At 39.4% G+C, this 27,873-nt stretch overlaps 4 protein-coding genes and 1 pseudogene across 5 annotated transcripts in view; 3 read left to right on the forward strand and 2 right to left on the reverse strand.

Moving 5' to 3' along the window:
- Window positions 1–4,861, forward strand: part of LOC121891674 (NLR family CARD domain-containing protein 3-like) — a 111,523-nt gene extending 106,662 nt beyond the window's left edge. Inside the window, exons 11-12 of one of the 2 annotated variants that reach the window (XR_006094116.1) lie at window positions 51–2,498; window positions 4,684–4,861. Coding sequence is in view for 1 of the 2 variants with exons in the window: in XM_042404194.1 (XP_042260128.1) it covers window positions 51–604 (554 nt within the window). In the remaining variant the exon portion in view is untranslated. Of the gene's footprint in view, window positions 1–50; window positions 4,500–4,683 lie in introns of those variants that run through there. The other variant, XM_042404194.1, reaches the window with a different exon arrangement.
- LOC121891678 (protein NLRC3-like) overlaps window positions 1–27,873 on the reverse strand; it is a 1,105,688-nt gene that overhangs the window by 803,792 nt on the left and 274,023 nt on the right. The gene's annotated exons all lie outside the window — the stretch shown is intronic.
- On the forward strand, window positions 3,247–11,134 carry LOC121892406 (annotated as a pseudogene).
- Window positions 12,509–23,778, forward strand: fbxo3 (F-box protein 3). Its single transcript, XM_042404265.1, has 12 exons — window positions 12,509–12,639; window positions 13,877–13,966; window positions 15,022–15,185; window positions 15,423–15,537; window positions 15,631–15,835; window positions 16,740–16,785; window positions 17,745–17,829; window positions 18,874–18,996; window positions 19,077–19,192; window positions 19,287–19,394; window positions 19,584–19,666; window positions 21,206–23,778. Exons 1-12 carry the CDS (start codon window positions 12,548–12,550, stop codon window positions 21,347–21,349), a joined length of 1,371 nt encoding a protein of 456 aa, XP_042260199.1. The 5' UTR covers window positions 12,509–12,547; the 3' UTR covers window positions 21,350–23,778.
- Window positions 23,926–27,797, reverse strand: LOC121892407 (chromosome alignment-maintaining phosphoprotein 1-like). Its single transcript, XM_042405444.1, has 4 exons — window positions 27,623–27,797; window positions 25,319–26,108; window positions 24,579–24,853; window positions 23,926–23,946 (listed from the first exon to the last, which is right to left on the reverse strand). Exons 2-4 carry the CDS (start codon window positions 26,097–26,099, stop codon window positions 23,926–23,928), a joined length of 1,077 nt encoding a protein of 358 aa, XP_042261378.1. The 5' UTR covers window positions 26,100–26,108; window positions 27,623–27,797.

Below are 27,873 nucleotides of genomic sequence, written 5' to 3' on the forward strand. Positions count from 1 at the left end.
TTAAGATGATCAATAACTGCAGCTGTATTGTGTCTCGTTCTCTCCATCAGATTTCTGTGAACTCACACTGGATCCAAACACAGCAAACACAAAACTCAAACTGTCTGACAACAACAGGAAGGTGACACATGGGGAGGAGGTTCAGTCATATCCTGATCATCCAGACAGATTTGATTACTGGCCTCAGCTGCTGTGTAGCAATGATCTGACTGGTCGCTGTTACTGGGAGTTCGAGTGGAGAGGAGGGGTTCATATAGCAGTAAGTTACAGAAATATCAGAAGGGAAGGAAACAGTGATGACTGTTTGTTTGGAAGGAATGATCATTCCTGGAGTCTGTGCTGCTCTGACGGTGGTTACAATGTCTGGCACAATAACAATGGAACAGTCATCCCCTCTTCCTCCTCCCCCTCCTCCTCCTCCTCTGTGTATAAAAGAGTAGCAGTGTATGTGGACTGTCCTGCTGGCACTCTGTCCTTCTATAGAGTGTCCTCTGACACACTGATCCACCTCCACACCTTCAACACCACATTCACTCAACGTCTGTATCCTGGATTTAGGTTCTGGTTTGGTCAATCTGGTTCAGTATCTCTGTGTTCTCTGTAGGGGGGAGAGTCTTCTCCTGTTGGAGAAACTTTCTCATCTTATTTAGTACCAACCTGATCTCTCACTAGTTGTAAATGTACACAATAAACTGATACAATAAAAAGCTAGGGGGTCTGCACATGCTCGATTTTCTTTGTTTTGGATCAGTCACAGAGGTCAGATTATCTGCTGTTGAGTGTTCTCTGTTTAGGGCCAAATAACATCCCAGTTTGCTCTGGTTTGTGGTTGATTCTTTCCAATGTGTCAGATTGTTTGTTGGCTGAGGGGGCTTCACTCAGGGTCTCTGTAGGTGGGGGCTTTGTTATGGAGCGTGTCAGGGTCACTTTCTTACAGGAGATTATACATTAAAATGTTATAAAGGTTTTTATGATTAGAGGGTATCATCCTAATTCTGCCCTGTTATCTGGAGTTCTCTGTTGGACGCAGAGAATGGATTTGCAGAATTCTTCATGCAGAGTCTCAGTTTGGTGTTTCTCCTATTTTGTAAAGTCTTGGTTGGGGAGTGAATCCCCACCCCCCCAGACCTGCAACCATAAAGGGAAGTAAGTTATATTACAGAGTCCAATATTTTAGTCCAGGTTTGAATTTGGATGTTCAACTTGATGTTCCCTCTGATGTAAAAAGACCTTCTTGTCTCTCAGGTTGTTCACAGAGATGTCAATAATAAATAATTATTTTTACAGATGATCATCAGTACACTGAACAGTGTTTGTCCAGTTATGATGTAAGTAAATCATGTGTGGTAATATTAAAGCTAAAGATGTTTTACAGTCTATTAATTGATCGGACTGGTTAGTTCATGTTAATGTTTGACAGTCATCCATGAACTCCAGCTTTCAAACATTCAAACATTAGCTGAGTGTTTGTTTGTTCCTATGAGGAAGTTTCATGTCTTAATCACACTTCAGCATCTGAATTTTACTCTGAGACTCAGTCCAACCAGACAGACTGCATACTTTGAAAATGAAGAAATTAAGGTGTGTCAGCAGCCTGCACACACACACACACACACACGCAGATGAAAGACGAGAAGCTGCATCGGTTAAATGAATTTGATGAAAATGCAGCTTTAACTGAAGCACAAAGCTGTTTTTCTACACAGACCTGCTCAAGACTCAACAGAGCTGCAAAGTGATGAAGTTCATGGGAAAAAGTTCAGTAAGTGGAGTTTGATTTCTCTACATTAAAGGGACATGGTTTTCTCTAGTTTGTGGAATTACTAATTATTTCAGCTGGAGAAACTAATTTATGATGAATGTGTTATTGTTGGATGGAGTTTCTTTAAACCATGTGGTGGTTTTAAACAGTCGTCATTTCAAACAGAAATATCAGCTGATAAACTTCCTCCTTAGATGAGGAAAGATGGCCGTCTGTTCATTACATTCATATTTCAGACGCTTTTGTTTTTCGTGTCTGTGTGAGAAGAAACTGAAGAGTCCAAAAGTCAGATTTGTGTGAATTATTGATTTGAATTCTGACTTTGTGATGTGTTCTGTAACAGAGGATGAAGATAAATTATTGATGTGAAGAAATAACTTTACAAATATTATAAAAAGATGTTTTATTCCTGTCAGTTAAATGTCTTAAATCTCATGAATCTAAATGTAACGTTCAGCTTCTCTTCACATGAACGTCATGATGAATTATTTTTTCTAACAGCACACAGATAAACACTGAGAAACCATCAATACAACAATGAATATACAAATACATGAAGAATAAATGAGTGACAAACATCCATAAAGTGTCATCATGTTGTGAGTCTTCCTACCTGTCCCTCCTCCTCTACAGGTGGAGCTCTGACTCGTTCCAGGAAACAGCTCACCTGTGGAAAACACTTTTCTGACAGACATGGAGTGGAGAGTCTTTGTCTTCAGCAGTTTAGATGTTAACTGTAAGTTTGGTTTGTTTCATAGTTGAACTTTCTCTTTAGTAACTTCAGGGTTTGTTTCTTGCGTACCTCTATGTAACAGGAAGGAAGCTGAAGAAGTGTTGTTGGTGTGCATGTTATCTGTGGGAGATAGGTAAAGAATGCTTCATTTGATGAAGTTCCGTCTGAATCCAAAGGGACTGAATGCAAAAATGAAATAGTCCCATTCGAAGTGGTTAAAGGTTTGATTAGGGGAAATTGTCAGTGGGAGGGAGGTTTCAAGTTGTTTGGCTAAAATCTTAGTTAATATTTTATAATTCAATTTAGAAGGGAAATTTGGCAGTAAGAGCTGCAATCAAAGGAATCATTATCCTTTTTCCTTAACGTCCCTGGAGAGCGATGTTAACAGCCTGTTCAAGAGACAGAATGCCCCCTTCACCCTAAAGCACTGTGCTGATCAGCAGTCTCCAGTGTTCAGACATTTTTAACAACTCACTGGAGACATGCCATGTGCCAGCCTGCTTCAAGACCTCCACCATCATCCCCAGCCCCAAAAAACCAAGGACCACAGGACGCAACTACTACCAATCCATCAATGTGACCTCTGCAGTAATGAAGTCTTTTGACCACCTTGTACTGTCCCATCTCAAAACCATCATGGACCCACTCCTAGACCCCCTTTGTGGATTTCAGCTCTGCCTTTTAAAATCATCATCCTTGCCCTGCTGCAGGACAAGCTCTCCTAGCTGCACGTGCCTGACTCAAGCTGTAGATGGACTTCCTGTCTGACAGGAAGCAGCATGTGAAGCTGGAGAAACTTGTCTCTGACTCCCTGACCATAAGCACCAGTTCCCCTAAAGGCTACATCCTCTCTCTACTTCTGTTCTCCTTGTACATCAACAGCTATACCTCCAGTCATCAGTGAGTCAAAGGTCGCAGATGACACCACCCTCACTGGGCTCACCTCTGGTGGGGATGAGACCATGTACAGGAGGGGGATTGACCATCTGGTGACTTGGTTTTGGACAAAACAACTTGGAGCTCAATGCCGTAAAGACAGTGGAGATGATTATGGATTTCAGAAGGAGCACAGCTCTACCTGCCCCCATCACCCTGTGTGACTCCCAAGAACCATCATCAGCCAGGACCTCAAGTGGGAGCAGAACGTCAGCAGCCTCACCAAGAAGGGTCAGCAGAGGATTCACTTCCTGCAGCAGCTGAGGAAATTCAAACTGCTTAAGTCAATGGTAGTGCACTTCTACACTGCCATCATTGAGTTCATCCTCACCTCCTCCATCACCATCTGGTACACTGGTGCAACTGTCAAAGACAAGGGCTGATTGCAGCATATCATCCGATGGTAATCTTTTGCTTTTGAGTGACTCTACAAATACCAGTGACAGGAATGGGGTCAGGATGTTAGAGAATGTCTTATAAAACTTGATCAGTAGAATGTCCAGTCCTGGGGTTACCACTACTAAGGGAAGAGACTGCAGAATATATCTCTTGAGAAGTTATATCCCTCTCCAGCTTCTCTCAATTAGCCTGGTCAACTGGGGATCTGCAAAAAAAAAGCATCAAATAAATCTGGGTCCTGGGCTGATGCCAAGGAATATATGGAGTAGAACTCCATGAAGCTCTCCCTGATTTACTGTCACTTTCTCTGAAGAGGTTCTAATTGCTGGGAATAATCAGGATGCTTCTATTTTATGAATCTGGTGGGCAAGGAATTCACTACTTTTGTCACCCTGCTCATATATATTTTGTATTCAGCCCGCATGAGTAATTTCTTTGCTTGATTGGTAGAAAGTTCATCAAACTCAGCTTGCAAAAGTAGACGCTGAGATCTTGCAACGGAGAGTTTGCATAAGATTCATCAAGGGAGGATATGAATTGACACAGTTCATTTAGTCTTCGACCTTGTGATCTTTAACGATGGGCTGAGAAAGATATAAGAATTTTCTGTATTTCTGCATAAATATGACCTAAAACGTGATCAGATATTTACACAATTCCGAAAACTAGATAAAGGGAACCTAATTAAACATATGAGACAAAAAAATATTTTTTTTAAATCATTTTTTTCATTTATTTACTGAGGAACATTATCCAATCTTACATATTTGTGGGAGGCAAAAGTATAACCCTTGCTTTCAGTAACTTTTACAGCAATAACTTCAACCAAACATTTCTGTTAACTGTTTATCAGCTCTGCACATCGGCTTGGAAGAATTTTAGCCCATTCCTCCTTACAGAACAGTTTCAACTCAGGGATGTTGGTGGGCTTCTCAACATGAACCACATGCTTCAGGGCCTTCCACAGCATTTCTTTAGGATTAAGGTCAGGACTTTGATTCAGCCATTCCAAAACATTATCTTTCTTCTGCTTTAACCATTCTTTGGTAGAACGACTTGTGTTTTTAGCTTTGTCTTACTGCATGACACACTTTCTGTTGAACTTCAGCTCACAGACAGATACCTTGACATTTTCCTGTAGAATTGGCTGGTATGATTCAGAACTCATAGCTCCATCAATGATTGCCAGCTGTCCTGGTTCATGTTATTGTTTTCTTTGAGTTATTGTCTGCTTCTGTTGCTTCTCTCGTTTGTACTGTCCCGTGTCATATATGGGTTTTGTTTTGGGTTTTTTTTGCTAAAAACTCATCTTGCAGAAAATAAAATAAAAAGAAATAATACTGTCTGTCTCATGGGTGAAGAAAGCACCATACATTGCCTATGGCATATTTATTGAGAAAGGACTGAAGTAAAATAGATGGTTGGGTGGGACCTGTCTTAGTTTTAGAGGATCTGTCCAGGATTGGTGACGTAGGATGTTTTCAGACCAGAGGAAATTTTTAGTTCTAAGAACTGCTGAAGAAACTACCCCCTTTTTATTGTGTCCACTCTGCAGGAACTGGGAATGATTGTAGTTCTCAGAACGCCGTTTTGAGCAACTTATATAGCTCCTACTTCAGGATAGGTACTCTCCCAGCACAAGAGGAACCTTGAGTGATGTGAGTGTATGGTGATTAGTTGAACACATAAGCAAATGCAGCACTGGCAACCAGCATTTTAAAAAACCCATATAAAACGCTGTGAAAACAACAGCTCTTCACGTTAGCCTTAAAAAATGGAACAAAACAGAGAAATGGACCGTATGTGATGGAGGAAATAAATCAAAATTTATCACTATCATATTATATACAATATTATTATACTATATTTTTATTATCATGAAACCCACAACACACAACAAACACACATCTCCAATCACAGCATCCTCCATCTTGTTGTTGTTATATCTTGCACAGAAGTGACATTGCTTTACCCACCACCGACCAGCTGATGTCACTTCAGCATTCCTATTAGCCGTGTGAGTGCGAACACAAAAAAAACCCTTGAAGGGATGTAGTTCTCGAAGGACCTCCCCAGTAGGTAGTTCCTCTTAGGGAGTCCCCAGAACTGTTGGGTTCAGAAGTGCCCATAGTAAAATTAAAGTCTCTCAAAAAATGGGAATCTAAGTTTTGAATAAAGGAAAAAATAGATATGAAGATATTCATTTTGAAACATCCCTATTGGGCACATATACATTAACTAAAATAAGTGCCAGACACCATGATAAATCTCCCATTATGATCCATAGTGACCTTAGACTCAATAAAGGGGGTGGACTTGCTGATTACAAGTCAATACAAGTCCCATATACAATCAATGGGAAAATTAGTGCTGATAGCAAATTCAGCTCAGATGTTGTGAGTATACTTGCACTGACAAGTATAATAAAGAGAAATAATAAAGTCTTGCTTAAAAGAGTGAAAATACTAAATAAACCAGAAAACACAAGGGTAAAGCAAGTGCAACCAAAGTCACTCAGTACTATTCAAAATTCACTGGCCAGTCCAGTTTTCATAAGGTTAAGTGTTATTTCTTCACATAAAGGTTAACGTATAGTATGTCGCCGCCTCCTCGGCAGACTTCAAAATGTGTCTCCTACTATTGCGGATCAGCCACAGTTGAACAGAGTATCGAAAGCCTATTAACTGTGTCAGTAACAATTAAGATGAAACAAAAAATTACTCAATGAAACATTTATAATGATGAATTCACATAAAAACAAAAGCTGGGAGCTAATGGGGGATACTTTACTCACCAATGGCACTCATCCTGGAAGTCCTTCCATGCAGATTTTTATTGTTTTCCTTTTTTGTTGAATTATTTAACATCACAGATGATTTTACAGATTTCTTCTAAATGTGTCTAAAAACCGCTGTAACTGGACAGCCAAGTATTCACAGTGGTTTCCTTGAGCACATGTTTCAGGCTAAAGGGCAGACTAGTCTGTCTGGTGGGTACTTTGATGAACCACTGTGAAGTAACATTTTATGGCAGGAGGCTTCTTGATTTTGTGTAGTTTGAAAAACATTTAAAAACATACCAAACCTGAAAAGTTCACACAGCATTCTGATAAAAGTATGTCTTTACTCTTCCTTTTGGAAAAAGCTTCACTCTTCATAAACACATTTGAATGTTGTGGTAGAATAACCTTAGAGACAATGATCAGTGGCAACATTTTTCAGAAGAATATGAGGTCTTTTATTAAATCAACAAAATGGTAAAGACCTGAGTTATTTGGCACAGAGAAACTGAAGCTAACAGGCATTTCAGTATCATATATCCATTTGATAACAACACATCACCAGTTTCATCTGTCCATCTCATTGACCCTTAATAATTGTTACAGCACCTCCCTGTAATTCAATAGGCTTATAGTCAAAAACAAAAGTGTCTTGCATGCTTGTTTACCCAGTGTCCAGTTTAACAGACTATTGATTTTGTTTGACTGTTAGAGGCGCCGTGTCCCCAGAGTCCCAGTAAAGTCCCCTTCTATTCTTACCAAGGCAGGTGCACTGCACATCCACTGTGCACCATGACATGAAAAAGAGACTGCTCTAACCCGTAAGAACCTGAGTAAACAATGCACAAAGGAACACATTCCCAATACACTAAAAATACATGAATATTTCATGTAATTAAAAGAATATAAGTATGCATAGAGAGTATATATGTATTACACCATGAATTTTTAACACATAATTAAAAACCAATTGCATTACACTATGAATTCTCCACCACAATGTTTTTAACATTTAGATCACAATTACAAGGTAAAAACCATTCCCATCTGGGTGGATGCTCAACTTTCTGGAGCTCCCTGATTCAGTTTATCTTTTAGTTAATCAGTTAGTTTGGAGACAGTTTGTTGTTGTATCTGACTGCACACAGCAGGACTCTCAGACATGTGTGTCGTTTTGTGTGTTTGCAGGCTGTCAGGATGTCTGATCACAGAGGAAGACTGTGCTTCTCTGGCCTCAGCTCTGAGCTCCAACCCCTCCCATCTGAGAGAGCTTGACCTGAGCTACAATCATCCAGGAAGCTCAGGAGAAAAGCTGTTGTCTGCTGGACTGAAGGATCCATGCTGGAGGCTGGACACTCTCAGGTATGGAGAGAAATGTCTGATAGAGGAGGAAGAGCTGGAAACATTTTCTCTGTCAGAACTGATCACAGATCTCAACTGAATCTTTGACTTTTTGTTATTTCTAACTGAGGTTTCCTGTAAACGTTGATAGTTAAACCTGATTAGATTCAATCAGAGTTTCAGAAGGATTGGGATACTGGATTCAGACTGGATTAAAGTCTATCAAAGCCCAAACCCACATTTGAACAGAATAATAAAACAGTAGACTAGAGTGATGTAACGTCCATGTTTGCATGCTGAAAGAGAACGTGCTGCTCTGACCCTCCTCCTCCTTTCAGGCTGCAGCCTGCTGGGGTCCGATGGTTGACACCAGGTCTGAGGAAGTGTAAGTGTGTTTTTCATTTGATTCATGAAAACAAGGCAAACTTCAAACTGTGACATCACTCGTTCACATCCTACTGAGGATGAAGTTGATGTCATCATCAAATAGATAATAGATCAATAACTGCAGCTGTATTGTGTCTCGTTCTCTCCACCCGATTTCTGTGAACTCATACTGGATCCAAACACAGCAAACACAAAACTCAAACTGTCTGACAACAACAGGAAGGTGACACAGGTGGATGAGGATCAGTCATACCCTGATCATCCAGACAGATTTGATTACTGGCCTCAGCTCCTGTGTAGAAATGATCTGACTGGTTGATGTTACTGGGAGGTCGAGTGGAGCGGAAGGGTTCATATATCAGTGAGTTACAGAGGAATCAGCAGGAGAGGAAACAGTAATGACTGTGTGTTTGGAAGGAATGATCAGTCTTGGGGTCTGAACTGCTCTGATGATGGTTACTATGTCTGGCACAATAATAGCGGTACAGTCATCTCTTCCTCGTCCTCCTCCTCCTCTGTCTCTAACAGAGTAGCAGTGTATGTGGACTGTCCTGCTGGCACTCTGTCCTTCTACAGAGTCTCCTCTGACACACTGATCCACATCCACACCTTCAACACCACATTCACTCAGCCTCTGTATCCTGGGTTTGGGTTTAGGTCAGGCTGGTCATATGGTTCCTCAGTGTCTCTGTGTTCTCTGTAAGAGGGAGAGTCTCCACCTGTTAGAGAAATATTCTCATGTTGTTTAGTACCAACCTGATCTCTCACTGCTTGTAAATGCAGTTTCTAAACCCAACATAGTTTCCACATGACTGACAGTTTGTATATGCATATATGCATTGTTATATGGTCTATACATACACATATACTGTACATATCAGTATGTAATATCTGTATCAGCAGAACATGATGGGATACATAGGGGGCTATCATGAGGAAATGTTGCAGGATAATTATTACCAGAATAGTAATGTTGTTGTTTTTGTGCTGATTATTTTTCTTGACATTGATTTTACTTGGTTGGTGGTAGTGGGATTGTCCAACCGGTGATGGATTTGATAAACTAATATTGATTTATTGTTTATTATATTAATCAATTCATTTTTATATAGATTTATGTTTCGGATATGTAAATAAATGATGAATTATCAAAGTGCCAAAGCGATCATATCAATATTTGTTTCATATATTGTATTTGAGCATTGTTTTGAATTTCTGAACTGTACCACACATTGTTGCTGTCTATCACAACACAGATCAGCCTGCAGTCATTTTCAATCATTGATCCAGACACAAATGATCTGATCAATGTTCTTACAGACACTATGTGAAAGATGCACATCTATCAATCAGTAGGAATCAAAATAATGCTACACCTGCTAAACTTTAGAAAGCTAAATCAAGACTAAATGGAAGGATGACACTTTTATGCTTCAATATATAGAATTATAATATACTCAACATATTATCTATGTTGGTTGGACCAATAGCATCATTTGAAACTTGTTAAATAAGGCTGATGATTATTCTATGAAATGGAAATAATGATAATAAGACTATTATTTTTTCTTGCTTTGTTTATGTATTTAATGATAGAGTTTTATTGTAAAACATGTTTGTAGTGAAAAGTATGGAAGCTAAAGTAGACTGTCCTGCTGGCACTCTGTCCTGCTACAGAGTCTCCTCTGACACACTGGCCCCATTTACACCTGCTATTAACATGCGATCTGTATCTGGATACATTATCTGGATAATGACATCTGATCAATGGCTCTTTGCATTGACACCTGCTATTAAAATGCCCTCTCCTTTTCTCAGCTCTGCCCACATTGTGATAGGATCCCAATATGCAAATGAGCTGGGTGGAGCTGGCAGACTTGTCAACAAACATATGGTGTCCCAGGTCACAGAAACTGCTGCCATCAACTAACATCATTCACTTTTTTGCAGGGGAAGACTTGTAGTTACTGCCACTACTTGGAGCTTTTACGGAGGTTGCTTTAGCTGTCAGGAAGAGGTGGAGCCAGGTGACCTTTCACCTTACTGGGACCATTTGTTTCTTATCAATGTGTCACGCTGTACGGATTGCATTTACACCTGCTGACATCTGATCACAATGCGTCCTGAGTGCATTTACAGCTGCATTAATATGTGTTTTCCCTGATCCAGATAACATATTCACATACAGATGGCTTGTTAATCTTACTGATTTCTGATATACATCCTGCTAATATCCATATTGATCCACACACAAACCATTACATAAATATTCTTACAGACATTATGTGTAAGATTTGAAGCTTTGTTGACTTTGGCTCTATCTGGTGGGAGGATGAAGAATGACAGTGAGCTAATAGCCTCCATGTGTTGGAAATATTGTCGAAATAGCTTCACTCTGCATCTCTGTCCCTCTTTGTGTTTAGAATAACAGGATGTTTGGCTTCATTAGCTCAGGCTGTTAGAAGATTGCTTTCAAGTCTTCAGCTTGTGGCTTCAATAAACAAGCTACAAGTGTCTGACTGAAGAGCTCAAACTGACGAGTGAAGGTTTGAACATTTTGTGGCCGTGGCTCCAATCCTCATGATGCCGAGCTCTCTGATCTTCACACCGGCTTAATGTCTGTCAAGGAATTGATTTTAAAATACTGCTGTTTGTTTATAAAGCACTGAATGGTTTAGGGCCAAAATATATTTCTGATCTGCTGCTACATTATGAAGCATCAAGGTCTGGATCAGAGTAAGAACTAAACCTGGAGAAGCAGCGTTCAGTTTTTATGCTCCACATATCTGGAACAAACTCCCGGAAAACTGCAGGTCTGCTGCATCTCTGTTCTTTTAAATCACAGCTGAAGAGTTTTCTGTTTGCTGCTTTTTATTAAACCAATAATTATTCATTTCTTACACTGCACTGTAATTTTTATTTGTGTATTTTGTGTATTTGTGTCTTATTATATTTTAGCTTTCTTTTGTTTTCTATTCTCTTTAATGACTGTTTTGTATTTAAATGTCATTTTATAATGATTTTCTTTTGTACATTATCTAAGTGCTTTTAATGTTTTAAAGCACCTTCAATTGCCTTCTTACTGAAATGTGCTTTATAAATAAACTTGCCTTGTGAGGACACAAAAGCAGCAACAGAGTATTTACCAGTGGTAGAAAGTAGCTTAAGTACATTTACTCAAGTACTGTATTGAAGTACAGTTTTGAGGTACTTGTACTTCACTTGAGTATTTCCATGTGATGCTACTTTCTACATTTCAGAGGGAAATATTGTACTTTCTACTCCACTACATTTATTTGACAGCTTTAGTTACTTTTCAGATGAAGATTTGACACAATGGATAATATAACAAGCTTTTAAAATACAACACATTGTTAAAGATGAAACCAGTGGTTTCCAACCTTTTTGGCTTTTGACGTCTTATAAAAAGCAGTGTGTAGTCGGGGTCACATTTCATATGTCTATGAGTTGTTAACAGCTCCACCAAATAGTGATTTTTCCCTCTAAACTTCTCACATGCTTTCATTTCAGTAAATGTTCAAATGATCCAATATTTCAGCAAAAATCAAAGATTAGAGAAAAAGTCCAAAAACTGAAAACAGATTTGTGTATCAGAACTTTGTTTTTTCTTCTTTCCTCTCCCATTAATCATCTCACGACCCCTCAGATTTATCTGCTGACCCTTTGGAGGGGCCCCACCCCTAGGTTGGGAACCACTGGACTAAACTAGCTAACTGTATATAAAGTAGTGTAAACTAGCTCCACCTCCAGCAGCTACAACAGTAACATGCTGCTCTAACACTGATGCTTCACTATTAATAATCTAATGATGTCATATATAATAATATAACAGTCAGAGGGACCAAACCACTACTTTTACTGCAATACTTTAACTACATCAAGCTCATAATACTTATCTAAGCATACTTTCACTTAAATGGGATTTCTCATGCAGGACTTTTACTTGTAATGGAGTATTTTTACATTGCTGTACTGGTACAAGTATAGTATAAGTATCTGAATACATTTTTCATCACTGAGGAAGAACCTCACAGAAAGCGTTTTGTATTTTGAATAGATATTTAAAAGCTTTTTTTTTGGTTTTAGCTACTGTTCCTTTCCTGTCCAGCAGGTGGCAGTAAATCGCCTTTAAGCTGATTGCCAACCGCAATTAAACCGACATAAGAAGAAAAAGTGTTGCCAGCTAACAATGGCAGCTTTAACGGAGTTACGGATGGATCACATCCCTTCAGACCCGCTGCTGCACATTTTATCCTTTCTGGACTTCAGAGACCTGATACAGTATGTATCCGACAGCAGAGCCCGGTATCTGGAGGAGAAACACGCAGTTTATCTTAAAATCAGGCGGCTAAAATAACGTTCATTCCCAACGGCAGCGGCTCGTTAGCTCGTTAGCTTAGCATGCAGCTGTTGTTTTTGTGCTAATTTTTGTCAGAAAGTGGCAAAAATTGTTTCTAACAGCTGACACCGGCAGTTATCAATAAACCAGACCGACATGTTAGCTATCATGTCATGTCATGTCATCACAGGGCAGCTCGTAAACAATATGAACATCTTGTTTACAGTTAGCCGCCTGCTAGCAGCAGCTAAGTTTGTTTACGTCAGTGAGCCTGTTCACACTTGTGATGTTTGGTCCAAAAAAATAGTGAAAATGTCCGTTTTTATTTCAAAGGTTTCGTCTGTAGATGTCTTACTATGTCCAAATCAGCACAAAGATATTCAATTCACTGTGATGAAGAAGAAACATGAAATCTTCACATTTGAGAAGCTTAAAGCAGCAAATTTATGGATGAATTTGCTTTAAAAATAAAAGACTAAATCGATTGTTTATAATGAAAATAGTTGTCGATTAATTTTCTGTCAATCAATTAATAGATCAAGCGACTAATCGTTGCAACTCTAAACTGTGCGTCACGTATTATTATCATTATCATCATTATTATTACCATTGTTACTATTATTGTTATCATTACGGAATTGAAGGAAGTATCTGTATCTGCTTGAATACTGTATGTACAGATTTGATGTAACTTACTTAAACTTCCATTTTATGCAATTTTAAAGTCAAATATCGCACTTTTTACTCCACTAAATTTATCTGACAGTTTTACTGACCTGTTATTTAACAGGTGAAAATGTTATAAACAAAACATATGAGTTAGGGCTGCGATTTAAGATGATTTCCATTATAGATTAATCAGTCGATTTTTTTGGATTAATTGATTAGCTGTTTGGTCCATAAAATGTCAGAAAATGGTGAAAATTGTCTGTTAGTGCTTCTCAAAGCCCAAGTTAACGTCCTCACATGTCTCTTTGTCCACAATTCAAAGATATTCAGTTTACTGTCATAGAGGATTAAAGAAACCAGAAAATATTCACATTTAAGAAACTGCAGAGAGTGTTTGACATCTCTATATGTGTTGTTAAAAATGAATCTCATTGAGTTCATCTTCACAGTTTGGAGTAAAACATCTACATGTGTCCGTCTCTCTCTCTCCACCTCCTGTTATCTGTGCAGCTGTAGTTACGTCAGCAGGAGGTTGAATGAGTTGTCCAAACACAACCCGCTGTGGAAATCCCACTGCTCCAAACACTGGCTGCTGACAGAGTGAGTACCAATATCATCAACTCATGTTGTTGTTTTAAATCTGCAGGAAGCTGTTCATCACAGTTTTAGTTTGTAGATGATGATCTAAACTTTAATCACAGGTAAATAAATGGAATCTGTTGTGTGAAATATCACCTCCGTCTTATTATTTTACCCTGAAATGTTATTTCATAAAAGTGTATTTCTTTATTTTTTATAGGGCTGCAACTAAAGATGACTATTTTACCGATTTATGTGATTAAATCATATAATTGTTTGGCCAGATGTAACATCTTCCTGCTTTCTGTTGACAAATCGTTTGAAAAAAGTCCAAAAATGAGTGAAAACAGTTTCCCAGAGTCCAAGGTGGCGTCTACAGAGATCTTTTTATTGTCTGATTAGCAGTCCAAAACTGAAAGATATTCAGTTCATGATGACATAAATAATAAACTTTAATAATAAACCTTATTTGTACAGCACTTTGCTTAAAAATCATGTTTACAATGTGCTTTACATACAGTAAAACACAAGGAAACAGTGATGTAAAATTACCACAATTAAACTGAATAATAGAAAAGAAAAGACATTTAATAAAACAAGAATATTATTAATAAAAATAGGAATGAAAGGTCATACGATCCAAAAACAGACAGAACTTTACGGAAAACACAAAAAACCCTCATTGGCCCCAAACTCCTGAACAGCAGAGCATAAGGAGGAAGTTAAGAGTCTAACTTCCTCAAGCAGGTCATTCCACAGTCTAGCTGCTTTAATAGAGAAGATGCAGCATCTAAACATATAAAACAGACAAAAAGAGTAAATCATCACACTGGAGGAACTGAATTTTTGGCGTTTATGCTTGAAAAATGATTTAAACGAGTTGCAGATTCATTTCTCGTTCTTTCTTTTTGTTCCACTTTTTAACTTTTTATGATGAAACGTTGAAGGGAAAATGTTTCTGTGACCTCAGATCCTTTAAAAAAACAAACCTTTCTGTTTAGTAGTGAGAGTTTGTGTGGAGGTGGTGAAGCGTATTCTAGCCGTGTGTGTGTGTGTGTGTTTGTGTTTGTGTGCAGTGCGGAGCGGCTGCAGAGCGGCGTGTCCTGGTTCTGTCTGTTCAAACAGTACTACAGAGACCTGGGCCGGTACATCCAGTACTACCCGGTCCTGAAGAGAGCCTGGGAGCAGCTCAAGAGCTTCCTGCAGCAGAGGTGTCCTCGCATGATCGCATCGCTCAAAGGTGACGTCGCCACAGCAGGATTTCACTTTTCTTTTCCCCTAAATGTCATCTGAGTGTTTCCCTGTTGAGCTGCAGGTGAAAGTATAGTAACAAAAAGAGGCACCAAAAAGACTGTAACGTTGAAAGATATCTACTTGATTTGACTCATTTGGATGCTGAAGCTTCATATTAGCTTCAGATGAACTTTTAAATACAGAAGAAAAGGTGTTTAAATAGTTGTGTGTTTGTTTTGTTCAGAGGGCGCCACAGAGGTGGAGCTTAACGACATCGAGGCTCAGATCGGCTGCAGGCTTCCAGACGACTATCGCTGCTCGTATCGCATCCACAACGGACAGAAGCTGGTGATCCCGGGGTCAGTAGCAACCATGATGGAGTCTCCCTGACGCTGCTCATGTCCTGTCTAATCTCCACCTGTCTGTCTGTCTGTCTGTCTGTGTGTCTTCAGGCTGATGGGCAGCATGTCTCTGTCCAACCACTACCGGTCGGAGGTGCTGCTGGACGTGGAGACGGCGGCCGGAGGTTTCCAGCAGAGGAAGGGGATGAGACGCTGTCTTCCGCTCACCTTCTGCTTCCACACCGGACTCAGCCAGTACATGGCTCTGGAGCCCGCCGAGGGACGCAGGATGTTTGAGAGCTTCTACCCCTGCCCTGTCCGTAACACTTCCTGTCTGCCTTCCTTTCAGAATAATAGAACAGTGCTTCACTGAGAGGAAAAGAGCGTTAAAGATAGAGTTCAGACTGTGAAGATAAACCAGTGAGATTCATTTTAGAGATATTAAACATTCTCTGGTTCCTTCAGTGTGACTGCTTTTAATTAATTAATTGTTTTTAAAGTTGTAAATTAATTGCTTTAAAGTTTTTAAAGCAAAAATGCTCAACATCCTCTGGTTCCAGCCTGTGAGGAATATGAGTAATTGCTGCTGTAAGGCTACAACTGACGATTATTTTCATTATCTGTTAATTTGTTGATTAATCGTTTCCCAAAACCCAAGATGTCGTCTTCAAATGTTTTGTTTTGTCCACAACACAAAGATCTTCAGTTTACTGTCACAGAGACGAAAGAAACCAGAAAATATTCACATTTAAGAAGCTGAATCAGAGAATAAGGAGTTAATTTTTTTTAATGACTCCAAACGATTAATCAGTCATATGAGAATAGTTAGAGATTAATTTAATAGTTGGTAACTAGTTGATGAATCAGCTAATCGTTACAGTTCTAATGATCTTTAATTGCAGAGTTCAAACTAGATTTGAACACTGAATTCTTCCCTAAATCTCACTTTTCCTGCTAAAAAAATGTAACATAATGTAAAAAACATATCTGCACATAATCATCAGTTATGAAAGAAAAAAACATCAGAAAATTAACATTAATTTTATGATAATTAACTGGAGGCTAAAATAAAAAACATCTGTTGAAACTAGTAGAAGTTTTAGTTTCATATATTGTGTCTCTCTGGCATATTTATCATGTGATGGAACTCTTCAGCAACACAAACTCTCATTTTTTTAAAAACGTTTGATCATGTTGGTTCTTTTTTTCTTTTCTTCCAGGATCAGACGGCTCAGGATCCTTCAGCCATCGACATGTTCATCACAGGTCGGTTTGTTTTCATCTCATCTGTCAAACCTTTTATTCTCTAAAACCTTCACCCCTCCGGATCCTGGAGCATCAGTGCTGTTGCTATGGTTACCTGCACGTTAACATACTTTAAACACTGATGTAGGAAGTTCTTCAGCTGTCGATCTGAACTATGATTGAGATGTTAAAAACAATTAGTTAATGATCAACTAAATATATTTTAAACTAAAATGCAAAAAATATGCTAGTTTCAGCTTCTAAAATGTGATGATTTGCTGCTTTTCTTTGTCTTATATGACAGTAAACTGAATATTTTTGGGTTTTGTACTGTTGATCAGATAAAACGAGACATTTAAAGACGTCTCCTTTGACTCTGGGGAATTATAATGATCATTTTTCACCATTATTGACATTTTATAGACAAAACAATATTTTATTGTTCATAGAAAAAAATATCCACAAATTAATCAGAAATGAAAGTATCATTAGTTGCAGCCCATCTCTACCTGTGGCCATTTTAAAACATGCAACTGTTGTGAATTTGTTCTTGAGTGTTATAATGAGGAACATCTCTGATTGGTGTCATTAAAAAGGTGAAATTAAGACTCACTTTTACAGTTTTTACAGTGAAGTCATCTACTTGTTAATGATTTTCTTTCATTTAAATGACATTTTCTTCAAAAAGCAGTGAAGAATAAAAGGTCACGGTTCCCAGAGTCCATCCTGACGTCTCCAGATCCGACCAACAGTCCAAAACACAAAGATATTCAGTTTACAAAGTTCAATCCACACAGTCTCTCCTGAGCCAAAACCAGATGATTAAAGGAAAAAAGACAAAATCTCTCACAGTTTATTTTTCTTATTTTTGCTTTTTTCTTCTTGTGAAATAAATATTAAATAACAGAGTCTCTAAAAATGTAATTTTGCAAATTTTGCGTTGGAGTTTTTGCATGAAAACAAACTGTTTGTGTGTTCAGGTTCCTGTTTCTTAGAGTGGTTCACGACTTACGTCCACAACGTCGTCACGGGAGAGTATCCGATCATCAGAGACCAGATCTACAGGTGACTGAAACCGCAAACAGGAACTTATACAAAAATCATTCTGGAAATATTTCGCTTGCTTGTATTGATCAGAACGAGAACTTTACTCATGTTTTTTTATCCAATCAGTTGAACATTAACTGACTACTGAGAAATAGTCTGAGCTAACGATGTCACTTTTTAATCGAAATTCCATCTGTAATTGTGGGTAAAATGTAATATTTGAACTGTAATGACCTGTTCCAGTTTAAAGTTTAGAGTCTATAAATGCAACAGACTGTTTGAAGTAGTTTTCCTTGTTATCCAGCAGACGGCGTTCTTAAAATTCACCATCAGCTCTTTGACAGTCAGTAAACTAAAGCTCATAAATATAAATGGAGGAAGACGGTAGCGAGCAACGCCGTGCTGATCAGATAATTACACCAGTGTGTAGTATGTTGGGGGCAAAATTACCAACAAAGATCAGTTTGCCAACATTGTAAAAATAAATTGCAAATCATTGGCTATCTTACCACACAAGTAGGGCTGGGTATTGTTTAAAAAATACCAGTACCGATACCAGTACCAATACCAGTACCGATACCAGTAGAGTGCTTCATTCTACTTCTTTCGACAGGCGTGTAGTTTTTACTTTCACATGTTTTGGTGGCATCTCGGCTGAACTGAACTGCATCTACATCAAACACACCTGCTCGACTATGGGTTGTAGCTGCTGCGGTAGTCGACCAATCACACGTCACATTAAATCAACGCCTGCGGTGATTCGCTGTGAGCAAAACTATATATACTATATTTTTTCTAGACCTGGGTACAAAAAGGATCAAATGCAGGCATCATTTGACTGGAGAAGTTTCAGTACTACTTGCTACTGGGTTACTTACTCTTCACAGTCACAGGAAGTTGTGACAGCTCCAGTCCGCTTGTTGGTGTCGAGCAAATAATTTCCCGTTAAGCTTGTTAAAATAAAATAAAACATCTGAATGTTTTAGGCTTTACGTTCTCTCTTTGTAATAACGATTGATTTAGTTTTTGTTTGTAGTGTTTAACTGTTGGTTCTGTCTGCAGGTATGTGCACGATAAGAGCTGCGTGATGACCACCGATGACATCACCGTCTCTGTTTCTACTTCCTTTCTGCCAGAGCTTTCCTCCGTCCACCCGCCGCACTTCTTCTTCACCTACCGCATCAGGTACCCGTCTGTCCGTAGACGCCGTTCTCCTCGGAGTCCGCCTCGCGTTGTGTTTTTTAACGAATCTGTGTTTTTTTCAGGATAGAGATGTCGAGCAGCGCGTCGCCCGAAGCCGCCTGTCAGCTCGACAGCCGCTACTGGAAGATCACCACCTCCGACGGCAACGTGGAGGAGGTCCAGGGTCCCGGCGTGGTCGGTACGCCGCTCGCATCACATGACCACCTCCACTAGTGGACTCTGATCGGCTAAGACGAGCTGCTGATGTTATGTCTGTGTGTGTTTGTGTGCAGGAGAGTTTCCAGTCATGACACCTGGAAAAGTCCACGAGTACGCCAGCTGCACCACCTTCTCCACCCCGTCAGAGTACATGGAGGGTCACTACACCTTCCACAGACTGGGTACCTGAAGCAGCTCTTTAATTAATAACTTAACAAAGACATTAAATACCAGATCAAAGCGAGCTAGACCAATAGGACTGAAAGATAAAATACATTTGCACTAAAACACAGATTAAAAATAAACATGTTTACGAGCAGCTGGAGACATGACGTGTGATTATTTTTCTGATGTTTGTCTCTTTGTTTTAGCCAATAAGGAGGAAGTTTTCCACGTGGCCATCCCTCGCTTCCACATGGTGTGCCCCCCCTTCAGAGAGCCAGTGGTTCGAACGGTAAAGCCGACAGAATGCTGCACTTTTAATAAACCTTGTTTCCTGAAAGTATCTTTAGGCTAAAATCATGAAATCCATCTTTCGAGCCTTCGTAAACCTAAAAGCGTCTTGATGGTAGATTAACGAACGACTCCTGAACACTCGGAGGCTGAGAGCATCTGAAGGAGCTGCAGCAGGAAGTTTACTTTCTTAAACCGGCTTCCAGCCAGGATCGTTATTATAATAATAATTATAAAGACTGTAGACTGTTTACTGCACATTAAAAAGCTCTTAACACTCGCTCTTAGTGACGCTTTGGGAAATGTGTGTAGCAAGTTTCATAGAAACGCTCGCAGGAAGCACTCTGAACCTCTGAGATCAATTATTATCAGGAAACGAAGCCCAGATTTACTACAAATACAAGATAATCATCTTATGACTTTATTTTGCTTTTGATAAACTTGGTTAAAGATACAAACTGTCCTTTTCAGTTTGTTTGTTACTATAAAAGCAACATGAGCATAGATTACATTTTATTCTTGATGGTGTCTCATATCGAGTGATAGAAAGTAACTTAAGTACATTTACTCAAGTACTGTAGTGAAGTACAGTTTTGAGGTACTTGTACTTTACTTGAGTATTTCCATGTGATGCTACTTTCTACATTTCAGAGGGAAATATTGTACTTTCTACTCCACTACATTTATTTGACAGCTTTAGTTACTTTTCAGATGAAGATTTGACACAATGGATAATATAACAAGCTTTTAAAATACAACACATTGTTAAAGATGAAACCAGTGGTTTCCAACCTTTTTGTCTTTTGACGTCTTACAAAAAGCAGTGTGTAGTCGGGGTCACATTTCACATGTCTATGAGTTGTTAACAGCTCCACCAAATAGTGATTTTTCCCTCTAAACTTCTCCCATGCTTTCATTTCAATAAATGTTCAAATGATCCAATATTTCAGCAAAAATCAAAGATTAGAGAAAAAGTCCAAAAACTGAAAACAGATTTGTGTATCAGAACTTTGTTTTTTCTTCTTTCCTCTCCCATTAATCATCTCACCACCCCTCAGATTTATCTGCTGACCCTTTGGAGGGCCCCGACCCCTAGGTTGGGAACCACTGGACTAAACTAGCTAACTGTATATAAAGTAGTGTAAACTAGCTCCACCTCCAGCAGCTACAACAGTAACATGCTGCTCTAACACTGATGCTTCACTATTAATAATCTAATGATGTCATATATAATAATATATCAGTCAGAGGGACCAAACCACTACTTTTACTGCAATACTTTAACTACATCAAGCTCATAATACTTATGTACTTTTACTGCAATACTTTAACTACATCAAGCTCATAATACTTATGTACTTTTACTGCAATACTTTAACTACATCAAGCTCATAATACTTATGTACTTTTACTGCAATACTTTAACTACATCAAGCTCATAATACTTATGTACTTTTACTGTAATGGAGTATTTTTACATTGCTGTATTGGTACTTCTACTACAGTAAAGTATCTGAGTACTTCATGTCTCCTCCTACAGAAGCCATCGACCAGTTACACGTCTCGCTTCGACGACCACGACGATGACGGCGAGTACTGCGACGGAGACGGCGACGACTTTGGTGACCTGAGAGGAATCAACATGGCCGCCTTGGAGGGGGCGTGGTGCCCTCGACACATCTGACCTCAGACCCCCCCCCCCACACCCTCCCCCCTGTCCTCGCTGAAGTGTTGTCATGGAAACCGGATGGACTGTCAGTTATTCAGGGCTGATTGACAGTCAGCAGGGGATTCTGGGACAGGTAACCAGAAGCCATACACGGGACAGAATCGCATCGCCTTCCAGCTGTCAATCAAACGAATGAAACAAACAAACAAAAAACAAAAAAATTGTGAATGAGGTGCAGTTTTATAGAAAATATACGTTTCTTGTTTAAACTTTACTGATGTGAAACTGTTGGATAAGCTCGGACAAGAAGGATAAGACGGCGACGTCGTCTCCTTCGCTCTAAAGGATTATCCCTGATGTTTGTGGCGCCCCCGTCAATTTATTTCTGAAGCAAAGCAGGGACACAAAGCAACTTCCAGTTTAGATGTAAACATTGTGGGATGTGTGGGATGATCTCTGAAGCACCCGTAAGTGTTTCTGTAAAAAAAGCTCCTCGTCAGAATGTGGATGTTATTTTTATTCGTAGAGTCTAAGATTGGTGCTCAAAGTGCCGCGGTTCCTCTTCATCAGAAGGTTCCAGGTTCTTTAAAATCTGTGGTTCCCAACCTGGGGGTCGAGACCCCTACAAAGGGTCGCTGGATTAATCAAAGGTCAAGATAGGATACAAAAAAAAAAAAAAAGCATACACATAAAACACAAAATTGTGATTTTTTTTTTTTTTCAAAGCTTTTTTCTAATGTTTGCTTCAGTTCTTGTGGATTTCTGTATTTTACCTCATCAAGCCTCTAAAAGTTACAAAATAAGTTCTCTCTCTAGAGCTGCAGGTACAGAAGATTAATCAGCAGCTGAATAATCGTTTTAGTCATTTTTTTTAAGCATAAACGAGAAAAATAAGCTGGTTTCAGCCTCTCAGATGTTCTGATTTGTTGCTGTTCTGTGTTGAACATGATGATAAACTGAATTAGGACTGTTAGTAAAACAAAACCAGACATCTGAAGATGAAACCTTGAACTGTGCGGAATTTTAACGGATATTTTTCACTATTTTCTGACATTTTATGGACAAAAAAACCAATGAATGAAGACGGTAATCGATAACTTAACCGGTAGACGACATGTGACGAAGAGTCGCAGCGAGACTTTGTTTTATTTGAAGGTCTCACATGTTGGAAAATCACTGCTTTAAAAGATCTTAAAGCTCTTCTTCACTGCAGGAACAGAATCCTCCCGGTGTTTTACGTTAAGAGACCGACTCTGCTGCTGTTAGCTGACGTCTTTAAACGTCTTTATTTATCAGACCAACTGTCCAAAGCACTAAGATATTCAGTTTATATCAATATAAAAACAGATCGTTCAAGTTTTGCTCAGAAAACTAATAAATCTGAGCTGTAATCAGATGTTTAAAGTTTTATCTTTGTTTAATAATATAAATATTAAATATACTTTATACTTTGAACTCTTCAGGTTTCTAAAGGAAATGTTCCTGAAACGAGGTCACGAGTAGCTTCATTTTTAACTTAATTCATTTTTAACACTAATTAACTTAAAAACTACTGAAGTGACCAGTTCATCCAACACTACGAGATAAAACTTTATACAGCAGCTTGTGATTCTTTATTTTTCACATCTCCGTAACATTAACAGACAGTATTTCTGCTGTTTATCTCGCCATCGATGGATCGATTGTCTGTAAAATGTCAGTAAAAACACTAAAATGCTCGTTTTAACGTCCCACAGTGACGCCGTCAGAAGAAGAAATTCAGTTTACTGTCGTTTATGACAAAGAAAAGCATCAAATTGTTGATTTATTTTGCTAATTTTGCTTAAAAATGATTAAAAATGATTATCAATATAGTTGTAGATTATTTTTCTGTCAGTCATTGCAGCTCCAGATAAAATGTTACATAGTTAAAAGTATTTTAATCATAAAACTGACTTGACGTGAACGCAGCATAAATTTATTTCCAGAAACGTAAGCTGAGCGCAGAACAAACAGAGAATTATGCATAAATGTTACTTTTAAGTTCCTGCAGAGGAAAACAAACATATTTCCTGCTGTTGATTGAGAATCATGTATATGCTGCTCTCGTTCTCTCTGGAACAGGAAGCAGAATGTGAGCTGAGGGTTTCTAAGTTGTTTTGTGCTTCAAACGTTGTTTTTCTGAAACTTTTTTTTGAGTTTAATCACACGAAGCAGATTTCTCTCTCTCTCTCTTTTCTCTCTCTCCGTTCGGGAAGCGATGACGTGTCGTGTCGTCACGCTCTGATGTGATTGGTGGATTTGTTTTGTATGTTTTTGGCTAAATAAATAACAAATTATTCACAGCTGCAGACTCACTGCTGTCTGGTTCACCTGAAACACACAGAAACCAGCTGAACACACACTTTCAGTTCTCACTCATCTGTTTAACAGCATATTAATTTAATAAAATTCATTGATCAGTATATTAATGTCTTAAAGATGTGTTATTTAAAAAAAAAAGTGTATTTTTTTGACTCAAGAAGTGTTCATGCTAGTGTTGATAAAATAATACGTGTAATTTTATGCAGTTTCCTACATTTAAAAAAAGTATTTTGCACATTTAATGAGATTCATACGGAGGCCCCGAAGTGCTGAACACAACAAAACAAACCAACATTTTAAAAAAAACACAATAAAATAGAAAAAAAATTCTAAAAAAAATCAGAAAATCACAAATCAGAGACAACACAGATAAGACAAATTGTGCAAAATGTTGTGTTTTGCACCTCCAGGCCGCCGTAGGTCTCTTAAACAACACGTTTGTCATAAATCAGTTATAACTTTCTTGCTGTAAATCCTTTCGACCAGCAGGTGTCTCCATAATCAAGTGATTATAATCAAGTGATTTAATAACAGAACATTCAAGAAGCCACATTTATATTAAAAAAAAAAGACCTTTATTGATTATTGATTATTGAACAGGATTGTTTGGTCTCATTTTTCATCACTGACGTCAGAATGTAACGAACTGTAAACTAGTTTTGTGTGTTTCATCAGAAACAGAAGCGAAAGGAAACTCGTGCAGGTCGTTCCCCCTCTTCTTCTTCTTCTCTCCCTTTCATTCATCCTCCTCTTCCTCCTGCTCTTCCTCCTCCTCTATCACCCTCACTGTTCTTCTCCTCTTCCTCACCCCTCTCGTCTCCTCCACTTCCTCCCTCTCTTCCCCCTCCTCGTGCTCCTCGTGCTCCTCCTCCTCTTCCCCCCCTCCCCCTCCTCCTCCTACTCCTCCCCCTCCTCCTCCTCCTCCTCCTCCTCCTGCTGCTCCTCCTCCTCCTCCACCTTCCTCCTCGCGGGCGTTGCAGCGGCTGCAGTGCCTCCTGAAGCCTCCCAGGAAGTGGGACCTGAAGCAGCAGAAGGGGCAGGCGAAGCGTCCGGGCCGGTGAGCCGCTCCGATGTGCTGCTGCAGCCGGCTGGGCAGGAAGAAGGAACGCTTGCAGTCTTTGCAGCCGTACGGACGCTCGACGTCGTGACAGCGAACCACGTGACTGATGGCGAAACCTGCAGCGACACACACACACACAGGTGAGGAGGAGGAGGAGGAGGAGGAGGGTTAATCCAAAATACTTCATCTTATAATGAGAGAAGGTTTAATGAGATGCTTTTATTCTTGTAATAATTTATATACAGTTGTACAGATTAATCGATCAGCTGATCAACAGAAAATTAATTGGCAACTATTTTGATACTCGATTAATTTTTTTTAAAGAAAACGTCCAAATTGTCTGATTCAGCTTCTCAAATGTGAATATTTTCTGGTTTCTTTAGTCTCTATGACAGTAAATCTTTGTTTTGTGGACAAAAACGACATTTGAGGACGTCATCTTGGAATCATTGATCAACATTTTCTGACATTTCATGGCCCAAACTAAATAATCGACTGATTTATTGATCATAAACGGCTGTGTGAGAGGAAGAATGATGGAAGAGCAGGTTGTTGCCTCAGAAACAGAAAAGTTTGAGCACCTTTGAGTTTGGTTTTCCAGCCGCAGATGAGGCAGACGAAGCGGTTGGAGATGAAGCTGACGACCTTGGCCGTGGCCTTCATCTCCTCCTGCAGGAGCTCTCCGCTCAGCCCGACCACCTCCTCCTCCTCCGCGCTGCAGGTGGCGGCGGCGCCGTCTCGTCTGATGGCCTGGGCGGCGTACGCTTTGGGGATGTCGTGTTTTCGCACCACGTGGTTGACGCCCAGAGATTTCAGCTTGTTCTTCCAGCCGCAGATCAGACAGCGGTAACCGGCGCCGTCGAACATCAGCACGCCTTCGCCTCCTTCGCCGTCAGGTTTAACTGACTCGCTCCCCTCGGCCTCCTCCTCCTCAGCCTCGCTGCTCCTCTTTCTTTTCAGAGAGTCTTTCTCCTCCTCCTCGCCTTCCTCCCCCATCTTCTCATCCCCCTTCTCACTTCCTTCGTCTCCCCCCTCCCCCTCCGCCCCGCCCCCTTCCCCCTCCGCCCCGCCCACCTCCTTCTCGTCCACGCAGTGTTTGGAGATGATGTGTTTGTACAGCTTGGCGAAGTCTCGACAGGTGTAGAAGCAGTCGGAGCAGTGGAACAGCCGGGCGGTGCTCTGGTACATCAAGATGTTGCCAAGGCGACCGACCGCCACGCCGTCCAGGCTGGCGGGGTGAGTGGCGGCCATGTGGGACAGCTGGTGGGCGTGGCTCTTGGAGAAATGGCCGCAGATGGGGCACTGGAGGTGCGCCGCCACGCCGCCGCCCACCTCACCTCGAGTCTGTATGATAACAGACATCAGCGCCGCCTGAGGAGACGTAAATAAAGACACAATGAAATGAAAGATGGAGTCTGATGACTTATTGATCATCATGAGCTCATTTAACGTAGAACTTCTTCATTCAAACTATGAAAATGATCAGCTTCAATTATTGATACGATGCTTTAAAGTTGAACCTGCAGACTTTCCTCATGATGTTTATAGTTACGAGGTAATTTCCTTTATTTTATAAAATGTTACAGACTAAATGATTATTGATTAGGACTACAACTAATGATTATTTTCCTCATCAATTAATCTAATTTGGACCTGTTGGGAATAAAGAGACACATTTGATGGACATTTTTTGCTTGTTTTTGACATTTTATGGACTAAACAGCTGAAACAATTCACTGATTAGTTGATCTAAGAAAGCTCAACGTTCTCTGGTTCCAGCTTGTGAGGGGATGTGAATGATTGCTGCTGTAAGGCTGCAACTAAGGATTATTTTCATTATTGATTCATCTGTCGATTATTTTCTCAAATAATCGATTAGTTTGGTCCTTAAAATGTCAGAAAATGGTTTAAAATGTGGATCAGACAACATAATGATATTCAGTTTACTAAAGAAACCAGAAAATCTTCATATTTGAGAAGCTGGAATCAGAGAATTTGGACTTTTTTTCTTAAAAAATGACTCAAGCAGTGAATCGTTTATCAAAACAGTTTGCAATTAATTTAATAGTTGACTAATCAATGAACTGACTAATCGTTGCAGCTCTAATGATCTTCAATGTTACTGAGGTGAGTTTTTACAGGTAATTTGCCCAGTTTTTGATTCTGAGGTGTCAGTCACATTGTAGAGTTCAAACTAGATTTTTATCAGGAAAAAGGAGCAGATTTAGATGAGAATTACTAAATAAATAAATGGATTTTAATGCTTCCATGAGCTGAAGACTCATGAAACAAATCTTCTCCAAACTGTATTTACACTAACAAACATCTTCCAGGTAAATATTTTAGCTGAGTACTAAAGTTGAACCTTGAAATGATTATTATGTTATTATAGTAACAATTTTTTTTTTAATTATTATGATAAAATAACGTGATCAACTTCTGAGCTGCAGCGTTTTTTTTTTTTTGTTTCACAGCAAAACATATTTCATGACAAATGTGAACAAAGTGACAACTAATCGATTAGTAATTGCATCTTTAACTGACAATGTACATAATTATCAGTAGCAGCCTTTTTTAGGATTTTGTGTTTATCTGAGCCGAAATGACTCCTGCAGCTTTTATTTTTTGTTCCACACAGCAGACAAACTTCTCCACATCAATACACTTCCAACTTTAACCAAACTTCGTTTATATTTCTGTAGTTTTTATAATCAAAACTAGATCGTTGACACAGTGACACTCGGTTAGAACTGACACTTGTCCCTTCAGTAAGTTCACGGGTTCAGACCTCATCGCTGCTTCACGCTTTAAATGGAATAACGGACCGCAGCTAATAGGCTAACTCTCCGGATAAAAACTGCATTTTAACCTTCTTTTCCACCCACCTGCCTGTCCCGCCGGCTGTGTTTATCTAAACTAAAGCTCCTCAATCTGAACTGACAGAAGAGTCAAGCAGAAGATTTATTTGAACCGTTTTAAGTCTTCATATTTGGACAAAACATCGTGCAGCTTTAGCTCGCTGAAACGCTGCAGTTCACTTCCTTATTTACCTCCAGCAGAGCCAATCGGCTCGCTCCAGTCTGATGTTTTAACCAATCACAGTCATTCTTTGAACCACGCTCCCCCCCCCCCCCCC

The sequence above is a fragment of the Thunnus maccoyii genome, chromosome 24 (assembly GCF_910596095.1).
Source record: "Thunnus maccoyii chromosome 24, fThuMac1.1, whole genome shotgun sequence".
NCBI lineage: Eukaryota > Metazoa > Chordata > Actinopteri > Scombriformes > Scombridae > Thunnus > Thunnus maccoyii.